At 38.2% G+C, this 19,357-nt stretch overlaps 1 protein-coding gene across 5 annotated transcripts in view; it reads right to left on the bottom strand.

Annotated features, from left to right (window-relative positions):
* The window catches only part of CTNNA2 (catenin alpha 2), a 464,788-nt gene that overhangs the window by 61,777 nt on the left and 383,654 nt on the right, over positions 1 to 19,357 (bottom strand). For all 5 annotated transcript variants that reach the window (XM_038135460.1, XM_038135463.1, XM_038135459.1 and 2 more), the window contains 2 exons: positions 1,594 to 1,686; positions 1,168 to 1,324 (listed from right to left, as the gene is read on the bottom strand). In XM_038135460.1, coding sequence (XP_037991388.1) covers positions 1,168 to 1,324; positions 1,594 to 1,686 — 250 coding nt within the window. The remainder of the gene's footprint in view (positions 1 to 1,167; positions 1,325 to 1,593; positions 1,687 to 19,357) is intronic.

Genomic DNA, 19,357 nt, shown 5'->3' with positions numbered 1-19,357 from the left:
ACTTGGAGTAAGCAAAGTCCTCAAACAAAGAAGAAAATAGCCATTTGAGCCAGATTTCCAACTCTGGCACATGGACTGGGTCTGCAGTTTACAGCCTGGCCATCCCTTTCTCTTAGAACTAGTTCTGCCAGAAAGTGTTTGGAGCTTCAAATCTCAAATAAAAATCAATGTGCTCCCATATTCTGAAGTGCCCTACTGTTCAGAGAGCTCATTTTCATTTTCTTGCAATGGCTTGCAGGAAACACTTGCAGGGCTGTTGAACAAAGGAGTGTAATTAACTAAACCAAACCATTTCCCCGTTAATAAGGGTAGCAGGATACAACCAAACAAGATAAATAGGGCAAAAAAAGATAAGAAAGGATTCTTTTAAATAATAAATATATTTTTTCTTTCAAGATTTTTTTTTGTCGTAAGCTTCTTTTGGAAAAATTAAGAAATATCAAGGAAAATAACATTTTGGCCAGACTGTCTCATGAAGTTTGGCTCTTCTGAGACATTTGAGTAAGCAAAGCCCTCTTGGCACACTCTATGTCCTTACTCACAACACTGAAATTCACCCATCTAAGCAAAATAGGAAAATGAGTTTTCTGCAGCAGAAATTAACCCAAGCCATGCACCACTCTGCAACTACAGCATTCACTGGGTATGATCAAATTACAACAATACACTCTGCCACAAGCTGGAGCACTTTACTAGGAGGATGGAGGAAAGACTGTGACCCAGGGTCAGTGTCCTTCTCTTTTCTATCCCTTCTTTACCCTCCCCACCCAAACCATCCTGTGATTGTGTAAAGTCCACCTTTCCTCCTCTTTCCTCACGCAACTGCACAAGGATTCAAACAATTTCAACTAATATTCTTGGCCTGTAACAGGTCTGGAACAAATTTTTAGAAGGTGGTGAAAACCCTATTTTTGTCTGAGTTGAAACAAAGCTTCTCTAGGAATAGAAGCACAAATAGGTGCTATTTTCTGGGAGGTGAAGAGCCAACCATTTCTACTAGGGATTAATTAACACATCGTGATTGGTCCTACTGAGTACAGAAGATCAGCATTCCAATACACACAGACTGATGGATTAATGATGCTTAGTAATTATGGCTTTTATCTGCTCTGACCCAATACTTTAATTTAGGAGTATATTTTTGGAAAAGTCTCTTGACCTCAGTACCTGAAACAGAGAGGAAATCATCCACTGAAGTGATGTCGTCGACAGCCTCAGTGAGAACTCGCACCTGTTTCTCCCACTGGTCCTTGAACACGTCCATGTTGTCCTGGGCTACTTTGCTCTGGGGTCTGGCAGCCAATGTGAGTGCAGCATTAATCACCTGTTAGTCAAAGCCATTTGTTAGAGGAGGAGTGGTGATTTTATTTTATTTTTTTTTATTTTGCAAGGGAAAGAGCAAATAGATGGTGGACTGTGTTAAAAGTACAGCATACAACCCATTCGATATGAAGGGTCTCAAGATATGGATGTGTTTTTCACAGTTTGTGGAAATCAGGCAACAATCTCATGACAAAGACAAGGCTATGCTCTTCTGTGCTTTTAAGTGCTAAAAGACTTCTCAAGTAGTTTTTAGCAGGAATCTTCACTCACCTGCGGGCACAGACTATCAATCTGTGTGGCTGCCATACGGACTAACTTCACACCTTCCTCATTATTGGAGATTGAACAGGCCAGATTTGCAACCTGCAATGAAATCATGAAATCATCAGGATGAGAACCAAGTTTTAGGCAAGTGAGCCATTTTATACCTTCCTCTGTTCTTATTAAGCTTTGCCTGAAATGAAAGAGTTTTTTACAAGAGGAATAATACATCTGCTGTGTTGGTGAACAGAAACCCTTGTACATTATTTCCTTACTAGCAAACTGAACAGCCCATCTTCTTTAGATTTTTCTCAGAATCTTCCTTCACTGTCAAGTGTTTCAAATCCTCCTCTATAGCTTGAAAATTATCTGCTGAGAAGTCATATAGGGAATTCAAAACATCCAGACATTTATCTGTACATTTCCTCCTCTCAGTTTATTTTTCCTCTTATGAACTATATTCATTATTAATACAGGCAATCAGGCTCATCCATACACTCTGAGCTTGGCAAAAGAAAGGGTTTTTGATGTCCCAACACATAGAATCATACTTTTCAACCCATAATCAAAACTGATAATTTCACTGAGAGTGGGCAGTTACATATCTCTCAAATATCTTCATTGGCTTTGTGCATCTTAAAATAATTTTAATTTTCAGCACTTCTTTATTTCTATATGTTTGTCTGCCTGGCAGTAAAACATCCATTAGTAACAGTAAAGTAACTTAGAGATGTGAAATAATTCTGTTGAAACCTTGTTCTGTAATATGCATCTGAAGATCTCATTCAAAGATCTTTAAATCCACATTTACTTGCCCTGGCACAGCTTTGGGAAGTATGAAGCTCTAAGACTGAAGGCTATTTGGATAAGATAAAGACTTGGAGAGACATCTGAATGAGATCTGGAAATCAGACCACGTCTCCAGACACAGCAGAGCTGCATCTCTGTGGCTTGGATTCAAGTGGAGGAGCATGTTCTCCCAGCTCTTCCAAAAAAACCCATTCCCAAAAGCTTTGTGCCAACTCCATGAATCTGCCCTGGGTTTTCCAAACAGCAATTCATGTCCCAGTGCACACTGTGATATTTAAATCACTAAGGTACATTTTGGGATGGGGGAATGCAGGATACTTTTCAATCATCCAAAATGATGGCACTTTATTCCAATCTTTATTAAAACAAACTTATAAAAATTTAAATATGCTTCCTTGATATTATTCACTGTTCCTGAAGGCATAGCTATCAGTTGGAAATGATTCATGAATTAGTTCAAATGCCCCCATCTTCCCAATTTTCCTCCAGTCTCCCCTTGTGCTATTAATCTGTTCTCATCTGCAGCGCACATCCCTGCCTTAGCCCTGATCCATCTGTTCTGCTTAGAACCTATTTCACTTCCAGTTCTGTGCAGCGTGGTTTGCATAAATCCGAGTGCCAGAGCCCAGGCAAGAAAAGAACCCAAGGCTTCAAAGAGTCTTGCAGGCATTTCCTAGTCAAGGTTTTATCACAATGTTGTGATTTTTATTTTCATTTCATGATGAGACAAATGAGTTGGTCTGTTTGTTAACAGCCTTACAGCCCTCCTGTCAAAAACATTCTCCTGAGATGACATCTTCCAATTAATTTACCATTTTCTGTAGTCACTTCTTTGCACACATCAAACAAAACCCTTTCATCTTCACGAGAAACAACAGCTAAGCAGGATAATATTTAGAATTCATTAACAGCAGTGGAAATTACAGACTTTAAAAACTAGTAAATGGTATTAAGTTTAGCAAGAGCCTCCTTCCTGTATTGGAACTAAGTGGCTTTTCAGCCTGCCCTTACATTTTGTGATTAACACAATGAGAATTTGTCCCAAGGCTTCAGATTTAACATTTACTTTTTTGCAGATAGAAATATGTGATGAAGATTGCTGGGTGTCATAAAATGGTCATCAAACTATAAAGCAAGTTGTTGAGTTCCTCTGGAAGGGAGCAATGCAGATATAATCAGCAAAAAATAAAACTTCATTCTTCTCTGTGTCTGTTAATTAGTCTTTAAATATAATCTGATAGATAATATTTGGATGTTGCAAAGTGTCCTGTTTTTTTGAGAAGGATACAGACACAACCAGAGAAATCTTTTCCCTCCCTTTTTTTTGTAAAATAGAGTTCAGTACATTGTTTTGGGTGTTACTATCAACACAAGAGCACAAATGTAATTATTGCTGCATTAAATATATATCAAAGAGCATTATAGTTATCTGTTTAAAAGAAATAATGCTACATATCATGTATAACCCTAAGTTTGATAGTTTCTGTGGTATATTTCAAGCCTTGCATAAATCCAGCCCTGTATCATCAGCAGTCAGGCAGCAATACTATTCCACAATCCAGCAGGGAGTGTGCCAGCCTGCACCACAGCAAGATCTGATTATGTCAAATAAACACAGGGATAAGCAATTTCTGCCATGGCAGATGCAATCTGGATAAAACTGAATTCAGCACTACAAATCTATGACTTTACCTAAAACTTAATTTTTAAAATATGGCAAGAAATAGCCTTTACTTGCTCAAGCCTGAGCTTCAGTTCATAAGCATGGATCTGTGAAACAACACAAGCTTTAGGTGCTCAGTCACCAGGTACCTCACTCTTTAATCACTTTGTTATCAAATACACAGTCAAGTCACCATCAATTTATATTCTTGCCACAGCAAGGTAAGGTCCACATGCATGCTCTTACTTGATAGAAACCAAAAGGTAATTCCCCCTGTTTAAGCTTATTATAAATTCAGCAAATTCAAATATTTTTCCTATCTAAAACTATGAAGAAAAAAATTAATATACAATTGCACCCCACTTAGCTGAGACATCTGGATTAGTTGCCAAACTGATCCCTTTGGATAACGGATAAAAAAGGGAGCCCCTTCCAGGGACTGTTCCATGTGCCTGCTTCACTCCTCTTCCAGATGTTTATTATGTACATCTGGAAGATGTCTGGTTTATTACAGCTGCCCCTGGTGATTGTTGAAAAAAGTACTAGTGAAATAAGAGGTGTTTTGCTGGTGCATTATAACTTGATTGGCTTGGGTGTATTTAATAGAACATGTTTTTTGAAGAGCACAGACACTTTTGAGGGTGGGAATTTCCTGGAGCAGAGACTATGGAAAGGAAAATGAAAAGGCTTTGTATTAGTGCAGCTGCCAATTTAGCAGAACTTTGATTTGAAGCCTTTACCTTTGCACTTCAAATGCTCTGTCTCCACCAAAGCATTGAAGGGGAAGTTTCCTGACAGGCTATGGAAGCAACCAGGTAGTTAATTTTTTTTTTTTTACTAAGTTCCTTGAGAACACTGAACTCAATGAGTGCCTAAACTGAATTTAAGATTGTATTGAGATCAGTGTGAACTGTCTGAAGAGTATTTATATCAAGGAACACATTTTAAACACCAAAATCAATGAACTGTGAATCATTCCCAAAAACACGTGGAGAACTTAATAACAGTGAAACTGCTGTGGAGATGAACATTATTGTCCAGAATTTCAGATCTGCTAAGCTGCTCTTTTACCATCAAAACAATTGCTGAACACCTTAAACCTGACCTGCAAGAGCACAGAGATGTAATGAGCAAGAAGATAAACATCCAGCTCCAGTGATGCTGTATTTTTCTGCAATCACCAAATCCACTGAACCAATCCTAGAACTGGGGATGTGAAAAAGCAGGAACAAACTCCTCCATATGGATTTCTATCAGTGCATTTCTACCCTTTGCCAGTATCTGTCTTTAATCACACAAGGAGTTCCATTAATTTCAGTTATTTAAAATACATACAGGACCAGTTCCTATAAAATTTATCTGTCTGTAATTTTTTTTTTTTTTTGTATTTCAGCCTCAGTTTCCTGCTGGATAGCAGAGTGGGGTGGGGAATGACTTTTTTTCTAATGCAAATTTTTATTAGTCTTTGTGGGGACCTTAGGACAGGAAACTTTTATTTCTGCCACAAAATTGCATTTCAAACTACAAAAGCAATCAAGGATCTTTCATATCAATTTACTTCATTTTCACACTGATTAAAATAAGGTGTAGCTACCTTTTTTTTGTGATTATAAATTAGACTATTTCCATTTTTCATTTGAGCCCTTTGTATTATTAAAGGTAACCATGACTATCAAGATATCTTGAGCTCTTCTGACTACCAAAATCCATTGTCTTCTGTTTCAAAATTAAATTCAAAGATTTAACATGGCCATTTGGAATTCAACCTAAGTGAAAAGGTAAAAAAAAAAAAATCTATTGCTCAGAACAAAAATGTGAAAAAAGGAAGCAGTATAAGCTACAGCAAAAGAGCAATAGCAACACAAAAGCTGCAGAATATCCTATTTTGTAACATTTTCCTTTTATTCTTTTTTTCTCACCATAAATTGCTTAGAAGAAATGATACTGAAAAGGCTCTGTTTAGCTTCCCCAACCATTTTACCATTCAAAGGTAGAGGTTGTAATCTATTTCTATCTCAGTTTCTTAGTTTTCCATATTTTTATAAATACGTGATTTCTTCTTAAATAGTTTCATTCACATTTTTCTATTTATGTAATTTATGTTTTCACTGCAATTAACTGGTGGAAATAATAGGAAGAAAAAAAATGCAAGAAATTATTCTTTATTTAGGAAAATGCAGAGTAATTTACACAAACCCAAGACACTGGTAAACTGCTGTGTCTACACCACACATTTGAGAAGCTGAAACTGTTTGAGTGATTCAGCTTGAGTTGAAGGTGGTTTAAGTGAGAGACTTCTGCAGCACTCACAGGGGACTAAAGCCAAGCAAATAATCAATTACCACGTTCAGCTGATGAAACGTAATTTGCTGAGCTGTGGTATCTCAACTATTTGTAATTATTTATCCATTCACTTAGTAATTTATCCAGATACTGCTTCAATCTCTGAAATCTCTGAATCCTTAAAAAATCCGACATATATTAATGCTGGTTCTGCTGTAGGCAGCCCAGTGATATTCATGGAGCCACAAATAAGAGATTTTTTTTTTCTAAAGGAGGGCAGAGTTGAAGCCAAGTTCCCCAAGATCTTCAACTTCTTTATCCTCGCTGTACTCGCTCAAGCATTCTATTATGAGCAAAACTCTATTTATCACTGGACAGGATGTTTTTGCACATACACAAACAAGTGCCAGAAAAATCAAAATGTCACTGAGAGTACACATTGCAGCAGATTCCTGTTCCTCGTCATGCTCTGCAGTGCCAGCTTGTACTGCCATGAAAATATTAGACTGTAGCTTCTCCCTCCCAGCCTATTCCATATGGCATGGGGGGAACCTCATACTAGATAATGTGGCCAATTTTCCCTCATTTATATTAACCAGTCACTTCTCTAAATAAGAGATAGATTTTTAAGTTCAGCTGTACATATATTTCACATCTATTAAATAATCTAACTGCATGCAAAGCACTAAAAAAAGGCATTACTTTTGTAAATTAATAATGACCTGATTTAACGAGTCTGATGTTTGCCTTGAAAATTTCTATCACCAAACCCTGAACATATTTTACACGAACTGCTCAGCCATTTACTATATCAATCTAAGGAGATTGGTACCAGCAGGATGTTAGAAAGTTACAGAGCACGTCAAGCACAACAGTTGAATGTTTTATTTCATGTCTTATATGCTGCCCACTGAACCTCTGAAAACCTCTTTTCACTCTCAAAAGGTCAACAGCATTTTCCCTCCTACTTACTACAGGAATGAGGCTTTTCCACACACTCCAACTCCTTTCAGACTCGCTCTGTATCAGATTTAGTTGGAAGAGCTTGAAAAGATTTCTGCTTTTGGTAATGTTCCAAGTACCTCAGACTTCATTAAATTCAGCAGGTCTTCGTCTGAGATTTTTGAAGGAAACCTAAGAGTGTTGGAAACCTCATGTGTACAGAAAGCTCAAGTCTAAACAAAAAGATCCTAATTTTAGACTATTTCAATGAAGTGTTGTTAAATCATTCTGAATCTCCTTCATTTTCCAGGACCATTCTGGTGCATGCCACAACTATGACCCATAGGATGGAATAAAAGGGAGATCAGAAATGAACTACCTTGAAAAGTCCTTCTACTTAAATATTTTCATAACTGAAAAGAAGCCAACATTGGCTTATGTTCAATTATAGATCTGCCAGTGAAGAAAAGAAGAAAAAGGTATCATATTATGTTTGATCTTTTACTTTTCATATCAGACAATAATAATGATCTCAGATATAAATAAAAAAAAATGTAGAAGTAAATACCATCTCTTCTTTTCTTTCCTTTCTCTTTATATATGGAATTTGATCACAAAACTCTGTCTTCCTGAAACAGGGCAAGTTTTTACACCAGATTGATGAGCCTCAAGTGGGATAAATGTGCCTGATTGCAAACTCCTTACTGTGTCTAAAGACCTTCTAGAAGAAGAGTGGGACAATCTCTGATTTTAAACCATCCTTCCAGGTAATTGTGATTTCTCAGCAGGATCATCTCAACAATTCTCTATGGAAACCAGGAGAAAGCAAACTGATTAAAGAAAAAAGCAGGGGATTGTCTCAGGGCATTTCTCCAATTTAAACCTGAGAAAAATAATTCTGAAAATTACTCCAGTTTCAGTTTCATGTTTTTTGTTTGTTTGTTTGTTTTTATTTTTCCTTTTTTATTCAGGGTTTCAGTTCTACTTTATTTTAATTTGTAAAATTATTCAAGCAATGCTGTTGGACACTTGCAGTGGACACTGCCCAGAACTATCAGCTGCATTCTCAGCTGGAACCAATGGTCCTGACAACAACTGCCCAGCTCCTACCTGAAGATCCAATCTCACAATTAAAAATCCAGGCCCACATCTGTCAGGAATTCTCTGTTCCACTGAATCTCCAAATAGCTTGAAATTCAAAGACTTTAAAAAAGTGCGTGTGGATGTTAATCCCCAGAGCTGAAACCAGTGGAAATGCTTTGTGCTGTGACTGAAAACTCCCTCAGGAATTATGGATGATCCTCCCTTGTTTCCTCAAGGGTGTGTTTGTGAGCCACTCAGCTGGAATAGAAATAAATGATAGAAGCAGTGGGGAGCCCAGAGATGAGGGCAGCAGGAAAGGGGTTCCCTCCTGAGGTTCACTCCTCCAGGAGCTGGGGAGGGAGCAGGGCACTCAGCTTCCTCCCTTCAATGATTTGCTCACTATCTTGATGTAATTTCTGAATTTTCTCTCTATTCATGTGCACCCACTGCTGAAGAAATAAACAGCAAACAGCTGGAGTAAGACAAGAAGGAGAGCAGGACTCAGTTAAGACCAGATTTGTACTTTAATTTTAACTGGCCTTGAGCAATGTAGCATTGAACTGATAGAATGCAGTGAGTCTTTCTCCTACAAGAAAGCAGCTTGTAAAGATGCAGGGGAGCTGCTCCCTGTTGCTCATCTAGGTAGATCATGGAGTAGATAAGCTGTTTTAAACCATGCCACTCACATGACTGCTGAGTGTAGACAGTCTAGCTAAAAGTGATTAATTTCATTTACTGACTTTTTGAGTTACAGGTAAAACTGCATTTTACATCACATGGGTACATCTGTTTATCCTTTCAAAGAAAGCAAAGGTAAAATGCCCAACTACAAGAATTCCTTCTGTAGAGGTCAGAGACCAGAGACCCATCTCAGTGTTTTTCACCTCTGTTAGCAGGATTGGGTTCCTTTTCTATTTAATTTGATAACAGGTAAAGGATTTCAGACACTATTCCTCCATTACTGGTCTATTCACAGTGAAACACCAGTGAACAAAGAATGCAGAGGAACACAACAAAAATGACAGCACTGGCTCTGAATGTCAGAGACACAGTGTCACACACAACAGAACCTTTCTCCAACAGTAACTGTTACATTTCAAGTGCGCGAAATGGCCAAAACAATTTGTTAGTCTGGTACATCAACAAAACTCAGGAAGTTTTGTGTATTAATCCTTTCTGGTCAATTTGTAGCCAAGGCCACTGCTACTAAAACACATAATGAATTATGAGCAATGGATCCTGAAATATCCAAGGAGCAAGAGGGCAGCTGGTGTCCTATGGAAAGATTTACAACACTGCAATGTGTGTGAGTCGATCCCATAAAGCAATTTTGACAACATACCCCTGGCAGTGCTGTAATTAATAGATATTAATAGCAAGTAGTTACCAAAGCAATCCATCTATCTAATAACAGTCCACTATTTTGGCAAACTGCTCAGTGACCCTGGGACATGGATGCATGCCTGACTAGGCTGTGATAATTAAATGTTAGTTATATTATCAGGGAGCTGTATTTTGACAGCTGTTGAAGAAAAAGAGGGGACTGTGTTGGAACTCGGAAAAGTTCAAGACATTAACAGAAGCTCTGAAGGCATTAACAGTGTGATATCAGACACCCCAGGGTATAAACAAAGCACAAATTATAATCACTGATCCCTAAAGAAACATAACTTGCAGGTTGGGTAGAACCAACTTTATTTAGCTGACCAATGTGGATGGAGCAGAATTTGGCAGGGGATGCAAAGAACAATAAGGGCTTGTAGAGGTACATCAGCCAGAAAAGGAAGGTCACAGAAAGTGCATCCCCCCTGATAAGCAAGACTGGCAAACTGACAACAGTTTGAACAGAAGAAATTGAGGTACCCAGCAAGTTTTTTGCCTCAGTGCTCAATAGCAACCTCTCTTCCCAAAGGAGAAAAGGGAGCAAAGACCCTCCAGCTGACAGAGTAATGGGGTTGGAGACCAGCTGAGGAAGACAAACGTGCAAGTCCATGGGATCCAACGAGATGCACCCCTGAGCCCTGAGGGAATTGGCTGATGCAGTTGCCAAGGCACACTCCATCATATTCACCAAGTCATGGCAGTCAGGGAAAATCCCAGGTGGCTGGAAAAAGGGCAACATTGGCTGGAAAAAGGGCAACATCTTTAAAAAGGGTTTAAAAGGACCCTGGGAGCTGACCCTGTCAGCCTCACCTCTGTGCCTGGGAAAATCCTGGAGCAGAAGCTCCTAGAAGCTCTGCTAAGGCACATGGAGAACAGGGAGGTGATTCACGACAGCCAGCACAGCTTTGCCAGTGGCCAGCAGGCTGAGGGAGGTGTTTCTGCCCCTTTGCCTGCTCAGGTGAGACCACACCTGCAGAGCTCAGCACAGAGGTGACATGAACCTGTTGGAGTGGGTCCAGAGGAGAGCCACAGAATCAGAGGGCTGATTTCCTTCCTAGGGGTGACTGAAGAAATTTAATTTGGAGTGGTGTTTGAAAGGCTCAGAAAATCCCATTCAGAGAAAGACTGATTTTACATGAACTCAATTTTTGTGCATGAATAGTTTATGAAATGTTTTTACAATAATTTAGTAATGGCTCAACGGGAATGCAAAACTAAGTCATCTGCCCAGAACCAGAATGTGTAGACAAGGCAACAGAACTGGATGTTCCCTTTCCCATTCCTCCTGTCAGCTTTAACCCTGGCATGGAGAGAGCTCATATTGGCTCAAAACAACATTCAGTTTACTTGCCTGCTTAGCAGCCCTTTTTTCTGCTAATAAATCGCCTTTTCTCTTGAAAAAAGTGATATTTATGCTAATTGCCCTTAAAATAAGTGTCTGACACCATAAAACAAACACACAGAGTACTTTGCAGAAAAGCTGTATGTCGATATGAGTTATTTTCCAAGTTTTGTATTATAAAAAACTCATCCATCCATTATTCCTGACTTTTTGTCTTGTCACTGTCCATCCTTTTGGCATGACCAGAAAAAGAGATTTCTTAAATATAGTTGTTTACCAGCAGCTGCATTTATACCACTAAGGTAAACACAGACCTGAGCACTTGCACACACTCATCCCTCTTTTTTTCAACTCCAAACATAATCCTAGGCAGAGTTTTACCCTGAATTACCTCTTCTATATCACATATATATATATATATATATCTCACATATATTTTATCTCTCTCATATCTATCAGAAAGATGTTGGCCAAAAAGATGGCACTGAGAAACCTCAATGTGTTCTTAAAGATATGACAATGGGCTGAGAAAAACTGCTTTCATATTAAAGTCTCTCTCCTCATCTGAAATGGGGAATATAGTAATAATTATTCAATGTGCTGGGGCACATATCCTCAAATTACAATTTCTCCTAATTTAAGACTGCACTCTTAAGAGTTCTTGCATAGAATTTTGGTTTTGTTGTAGTAAACGTGGAAATTTTCATCTTACTTGTGAACTCAATCATGTTTATCTGACTAAAACCTGTCTGAGCCAGTCTTACATTTTTGTCCCAGTTGTCACATATTTGCAGTTATGTGCATGAAAGCTGATTACCTTTGCAAAGGATCATCATTAGCTGATAAACACCCAAAACCACTTCAACAAAACCCAGATTATTTATTGTGTATTACAGTGATGTTTTTGACTTGTTCTGTGGCTCCTCAAACAAAAAAAAAAAGATGAATGCAGCTAACAAACAACTAGTTTTTAACGATGAGATTTTATACCAAGAGCTCTTCATGTGACTTTCAGCATTAAACAAAGAATGGAAACAAACATAAATTTAAGAAATTGATACTGACATCAAAATTCTAAACAGAACTGCCGATCCCTTTAATTCACTGTGCTTTGATTTATACTCCTCCTGGCATGCAGAGATGACAATAGTGAGTCAACTGTCTCTGCTGTAAGTTTTAAAGGCAAAAGCACTTTGAATTCGGGATTTTTGGAAATTACCATTTGAAAGTCAAGGGCCAGTAGGTCCAGGATGAAGCTGCAGAGAGTCCTTCCAGCAGTCCACCTTAGTAATTTTTTAAGCTTTTGCTTAATTTAATTCAAAGGAACAGAGAAGCCTCAGTGAAAATTAAATTCAATGAAAAATGAAAATTTAACGAAAATTAAATTTCAGTGAAAACAGGCAACTGTTTTGAGGACACAAACCTTGTTATCCTCCTGATGCCTCACCGAGGAAAGGGTTTAACTCACGGCCCACCCTGGGGAGCCTAAGGAATGGAGAAATTTCTTAAAATCTGTGGTGAAACCTTCACTTGGATCTGACACTTGACCACAAACTACAAATCTCTAAGAAACCATGATTCATCCTGTCTGGTGTTTACTGAGCTGCTTCTCTGAGAGAAGAAAATCCTTCTTCCTAAAAACCACAGCAAGAACTGCACACCTGAAGAACCTCAGCTTTATAAACCCAGCTTTATAAACTGGCTGGGGAGCAGGAGAGTTTGGGTACATGAGGATAGGCTTGGAGTTGGAAGATGCTCCAATTTGCTTCCACACGGCCTCCTGACCCTTGGGATAATCTGCAATTAACACTTTTAACATCAGCCTGGATGTCTGAAACCCTGCACTGGGCCAAGGAGTAGCTCCAGCACTTTGGTTTCAGGTTCCTATAAAAACCTTTTAGTAAATCACCTTTAAAATTAGCCACCGGTGAAGGAATGATGAGAGTACATTTTCCCCCTGTGTTGTTGGGAAGTTATCTTTCATCACACTACAGGTCATCATTCAGTTTTCCAGGAACAGTTTTTAGATTAAATGATTTCTGAGATGTCAATCTGGAACAGGAAAAAAAATGAAGGGGAAAAAAAAAAAAAGAAAATGCAAGGACATATACAATAAAATGGAGCATTATTAAGTCCCCTCATGCTGGGGGAACTTAATAATGCTCCACTTTTTAGTCCTCTCCCATCATTAAGTCCTCTCATGCAGCTTTGAGAAGTGATAATTTCACTCAATAATATGTCTGGGTAAGGTGATGGATGCTACCTGTATTTATTTTTTTTTAACCCACAGATTTCCCATCTGTGAAGCAGGTTGGGAATAACCAGGGTTATTCCTGCTTCTTTTGGAGCAGGCAAATCAAGTTTATTTCAATGGTGGGAACACTGTGGCTAAGTCTGATCAGTTTTTATAGAAACCACAGAACATCCATGTCTCTGCACAGACGTTAATATAATACTACCACAAGTTATGGAAACTGGAGCTGGAAGGAAACCTGGCAGATGATGCTCCTGTCTGAAGGCAGGATCAGCTGTGCCTGAGCCACTGCAGGCAGGTGTTAGTTTCACTTGGAGCCTGCACTAACAGCAGTTGCATGGATTTCTGTACATGGAACATTTAATTAGGGAAAACAAACAGCAGCAGTGTGTGATGAGGTCAGATTTACTGCACCAACTGCAAGGAGTGAGCTCCACTCTGTGCTCAGGGCCCACTCAAATGTATATTAAGAGATTGAGTAGTGACAGCAAAAGGAAAATGAAAAAACTCAACCCAATAAACACCTCTGCACATTTCTCCTTTGCAGACTCACTGTGAGCTAAACTAAGTCTGGTCTGTTCAGATTTGTGAGTGAAGAGAACAAGGAAAAATCACATTTACCTACTGCACAGTATATCTGTATCCATTAAGACTATTTTTATAAGAAATTCACAGAACTTTAGTCCCTTAAAAACAAACAAACAAATAATAAACCAAAAATCATTTTAAATGGGATATACCAAGAAGATACCACCAGTGGAGATGAAACTTTTAGCTAAAAGAAGTTGTGACATCCCTTCATACTGTCTTTTTTGCATGTGCATTTCTGTGCTTGGAACATGACCCAAAGGATTATTGGTTGAGTTTAAAAATTAATATTTTAAATTAAATTGTCACACGTTACCCAGGTTCTTACAATATCTTTGTAAGATATTATCTTATAAGAAAATAATAATAATGAGATAATAATATTATCTTATAATAAGTTATTATTATATCTTATGCACTTGGAAGATCAAAGAAAAAATAAAACTAAAACATATCTTTGAAGGATTTTTCTTTCTCTCAGAGAACTTCTTTGTGTCACCAGAACAGGTGACATTCTGGTGCCTCTGATGTGTTTAATGTGTTATTGCTGTCTCCACTCAGACGTCTGTAATAGCTCAGACTCCCCTAACAATGCAAAAATAATGATGGAAGTTTGATCACTACTCATGTTATCTAAAGTGGATCACAGTCAACTCAATTCTGAAAACCAATCCCTTTTCTTAGAGTGAGAAACAGCAATAGAAGCCCTGAACACATTAAAAAAGTTAGCAAATTTTAAATATGAATTCTTTAAGTTACGTGTGCAGGAGCAAGAGACAAAGGGGGGGTCAAGGGCAGCTACAAACAATTCAGCACTTCTATTGTAAGGGTTCTATTCATTGTCTCACTCAATAATTCTCAATACAGACACAAACCCCATCCGGCCTCACACAAAATGATGGAGCCTCTTCACTCAATCCGTCCCCTGAGACAAAGCTGGAGATCCTCAGCTCAGGCAGAGCAGCAAAGCTGCAGTGATTTACCTCAGCCCTGGCTCCTAGAACACACTCTGGTCTTGAATTGTAGCTTCGAATAACTGAGGTAGAAATGAATTCCACAATCAATCCACCAACAATAGAAATGTTTCTGTGCTTTCACTTCTCCATCTGCACAATGGCATTCCAGAATGTTCAAGACACTCTATGTAGAAGTGTCTCTGTAGTGCCACTCCATGTATTGAAATGAATAATAAAATAGTATTTTCTAAATGTGACAATTGATCACCAAAGTTTTTCTTTCACTGGCATGAACGGGGCATGATTTACTGGCCAAAGAGCATGCCATAGTCTATATAAAAAATGTATATACCATTGCTACCAGAAATAATGGCTAATGTATTACAGAAATACATCAATCTTATATCCTTTTATTCTTCTAACCCTCAACTCTTTAATGGTCAATGTGTTATGCATTCACCGAACAGCCATCAGCATACATTTGCACTACCACGAACTGGAATTTATTCATCTAGCTGCACAGAGGGATTTGTTAGTTATTGGGGGTCAGTGAACACAGCTTTATAAACTGATATTGAACAGGAAGGAACTGCATTAGAATGAAGCCAGAATAACAATAAGCCAAAGAGTCAGGTCAGTATTTTTTGTTTCAGCTCTTAAATACACTTTTTTTTTTTCCTACTGTCAGGAAGCTAATTATATCTATCCATATATATCTATGTGTGTGTGTATTTGAAATCTTTGATTTCTTTCCATTACTATGTTGTTTAGCTCTTTAAATTAGCTCCTTGTTTAGCTCCTTGACAGCTGCTGTGCAACAGGGGCTCCTCCCAGTGACAACAGGTCCCAAAAGGCAGCAGGTGCTCCAACCTCTATAAGCTAAAAGCTTTAATCCTGCTTTTTCCTCTGTTTTTCTCCAAAAATGTTTTTCTGATATATCAAATTATTGGTTCTTTCTGTGTGTTTTGTATCACAGGATCACCTGCCACAGGAGAATTAATCCTGATTTATGCTGGTGTGAATGACAGGAGAAATGAGCTCAGTGGTTTTGGGGCAACAGCTGTTGAAAACGTTTATTTGTGTAAGATCAAGGAAATCAATTCTATCTCTGAGGCAACAGAAAGAGAATTTACCCTAGGCAGCCCCCATCTGAGAAATCACCTTTTCTGAGGGAATGACAGAGAAATTGTCTGCAGGATATTAACTGCTACTTACACCAACATTACACTGCAGTCTTAAGAAACTTATCAAGAAATGAGGTAAAATCACCCAGAACTGTGGTGACACAAGAGTGATATTTGAAAAATATCACACAACATACACCAGTAGTCATGCAGCCATTCAGGATTATTTAAACATTAAAATTTCAAACAAAAAAATATTTTTCAGTTTATCAGTTGAGGTCAAAATTCCTAAATTTTTGTTTCCTAGCTGTCAAAACCCAGTATAAATAAAGGCAAATGGACTTGTGCTGAGGATATTTGAACATTTGATATTTGATGCTGAGAAAACACTGGTGTATTTAAGATCAGCATTACTCATTTCAGAAGTTCACAGAGGAACAGCTGATTTTCACATTCTGTTATTCCCAGTTTAGACAAGCATTCAATTTGAGAAGGGAGCACAGAGGTGATTTAAATTTAATATCTCGATCTCATTTCAAGAGAAAAGCTTAAATGCAAACACGGTCAAGTTGAAAGTCTTAATGTTCTACTTGAATTCACATGATTTATGGCAGGGAAAAAAAAAACAAAACAACAAAACCCTGCAGTGTTTCAACAGCCTGAGAAATGCTGGTTTCATCTACATGGGCTAGAGGAACCCAAATTCAAACTACAGACACTCAGAGTAACATTTGATCCTCAAAGTAACATTTAATGCTCCAGCTGACGTTCAACACTGGCATTCAAAGAAACATTCCAGCCAGGAATAAATCTTCCTTTGAAAAACCCTAAATATGAAATAGGGCAGGTACTGCACTCATCTCCAATGGTATAATTAGACATACAGGACTGAACTCATGTTCTTACCCTGGATTTACACACTGCAATTGAAGCCCATCTTCAGTCCTCAGTCAAATGCCAAATATGCTGCTGAGAGGGCTCAAGTGGCAGCTCTTTCTCCTAAGAAATGCTGTTCAAATTGGAATTCAGATGCCCAAATATGCTAGTGAAAGCTTCTCAAGTATTTTGAAGCATTTTTATCCATTTCCAGACTCACTCATTGGCATTAGTGAGCTGTTCTTCATGTTAGAAGTGCACTCATGTATTAACCAAAATTCCATTTTTCCTTTAATAAATGGCTCTTTTCCTCAAGGCATTGAAGTCTCTACTGCCCAGTTATCTATATATTCACATCAGAATATGCAAGGTGAGTGTATAATAGCAAAATGTGACAATCCTGTGCTCCTTCCTTGATGAGACCCATAAACATATTGATGATTCTGCTTTGCAGACCAAAGTCTGTATATGAGATCAGAGGCTTTCATAAAACTCCCTAAACATGGGTGAAAACAGAATAAAAGCCAACAACACGAGCTTCAAGCAGCTCCCTGAAAGTTTTTTATAAGCTGTCTAATCCTTACTTGCAGAACAGGAAGTAAATTTATTAAATTAGTTAAATTAATTAAATAACTAAACATTTATTGAACAATTAACAAACTCCCTCATTTTGTCTGCTTTCCTTTATGCAGTGGATAAGCCAATTAGAGAAGAATTCCCACCCAACCCCAGTCATAGGTATCCTTTCCAACTTGAGAACAACTCATGAGGATTTTGGAGTGGACGTTTCTTTTCTCAACTCCAGGCTGTTTTCAAACTAACTAGGAGAATAATCCTCCTTAATATTTACTGATAGCCCAGCTGCTGTTATCAAGCAGTCTTCTGCTTTTAACAAGTTAAAACCTCATGTCCACTGTAAAAAGGTAGATTATAATCTGCCTGGTCTGAATTGAGAGAGCATTTTAACTTGGCAGTGATGTCTCAATCTGCATTAGTCTGTTAACAAAACAAAGTAAAAACAAAAATCTCCTGATGATGAACCAGAGACAATAAGAATTGTAATATTTTTCCTGCTGCTGCACTATTTTTTCCAAGCTAATTCCACATGTCAGGAGGTAATGAAGGGCAATGTAATTCCAGAAGAGAGGCTCAGCTTCTATGTATAATACCATAAATTTGAAACTCAGTTGCTGTAAGTCATTAAAAAATTGTGTGCCCAAAATGCATTCATTTTTCTGCAACTTCATCCAGTTAACAAAACCCATACAATTATTTTTACTCAGGTTCTCAGGTTACTAGTGCTTTCTGCAGCCAAAGGAACACTTGGGTTTTTCATTCTGCCTTAGCAGTAAAAACTGGCTTCAGCAGCTCAGAGCAATTTGTAGGAAACCAAATTTACAGAGTCTCAATCTGCTTCTGCTCTCCCAGCACAAATGAGAGAGCCAAGGGAAAAACCACTGTACCAAAGGGTCACAGCTGGTGACATTTTCCAGCAGGTAAAAGTCTTTGTCCTCTGCCATTCCACCTTCCCAATAGCAGTGGTGTCTCCTTGATTTTGGAATTTGGTGGGAAGAAGAGTTAGTATTTATCCATCCTTGTACAACAACTTAATTTTCAAACATCTTGGACCATTTCCATGCTTTGCCTGCACAAACAGCTTTAACCCCTGCACACAGGTTCCAGAGCACTTTTAACTTCTCCCCACTGCCTTTCGTAGCAAAGTTTAAACACTGTGCAGAAAAACATTTGAGATTTATTGAAAATCAGCAAAGGTTTTGTTCCAAACCCAAATACAATCAATTGCACATAATTCTGAGCCTCCTTCAAAGGGTGTTCGAAATAAAACAGTCATTCTTTGGCAAAAATCAGGCTAAAGCAGATAAAAGTGCTAAAGCAAGGGAATTCTAGTTCTTGAAAATCAAAGCAGTCCTATCTAACTGTTTATGTCTTAAAAAGGAAAATGTGTCAGCATTTGCTAAATGGTGTATTTCTTCAACAGTGAGCAAAATTTATTTGAAGAGAGTAATTACACACAATCCTTTATGCTGATAGTATATGATTCTGCTTTAAATTGCTACAGGGTTCAGATATTCTAACATATCTACTTTTTCTAATAGTATTAGATTATTTTTGTAAAAACATAAAGAAAATCTATATTCCGTCAACCTAAGTAAAACACAGGATTTCCTTTCTGTCTGAAATCATAGATCACATGTCTCAGTCTGTTGACTTCCAGGTGAAAAGAATGACAGAATGGTTTGGGTTGGAAGGGACCTTAAAGATTATCCCCTGCCATGGGGAGGGACAATTTCCAATATCCCAAGCCCCATCCAACATGGCCTTGGACACTTCCAGGGATCCAAGGGCAGCCACAGCTGCTCTGGGCACCCTGTGCCAGGGCCTGCCCACCCTCACAGGGAAGACAAGCACAGAAAATTGAACATGAAAATTTATTTCCTTCACTCCTGG

The sequence above is a fragment of the Motacilla alba genome, chromosome 4, assembly GCF_015832195.1.
Source record: "Motacilla alba alba isolate MOTALB_02 chromosome 4, Motacilla_alba_V1.0_pri, whole genome shotgun sequence".
NCBI classification, from domain to species: Eukaryota; Metazoa; Chordata; class Aves; order Passeriformes; family Motacillidae; genus Motacilla; species Motacilla alba.
This window is presented reverse-complemented; position numbering and strand designations above follow the sequence as displayed.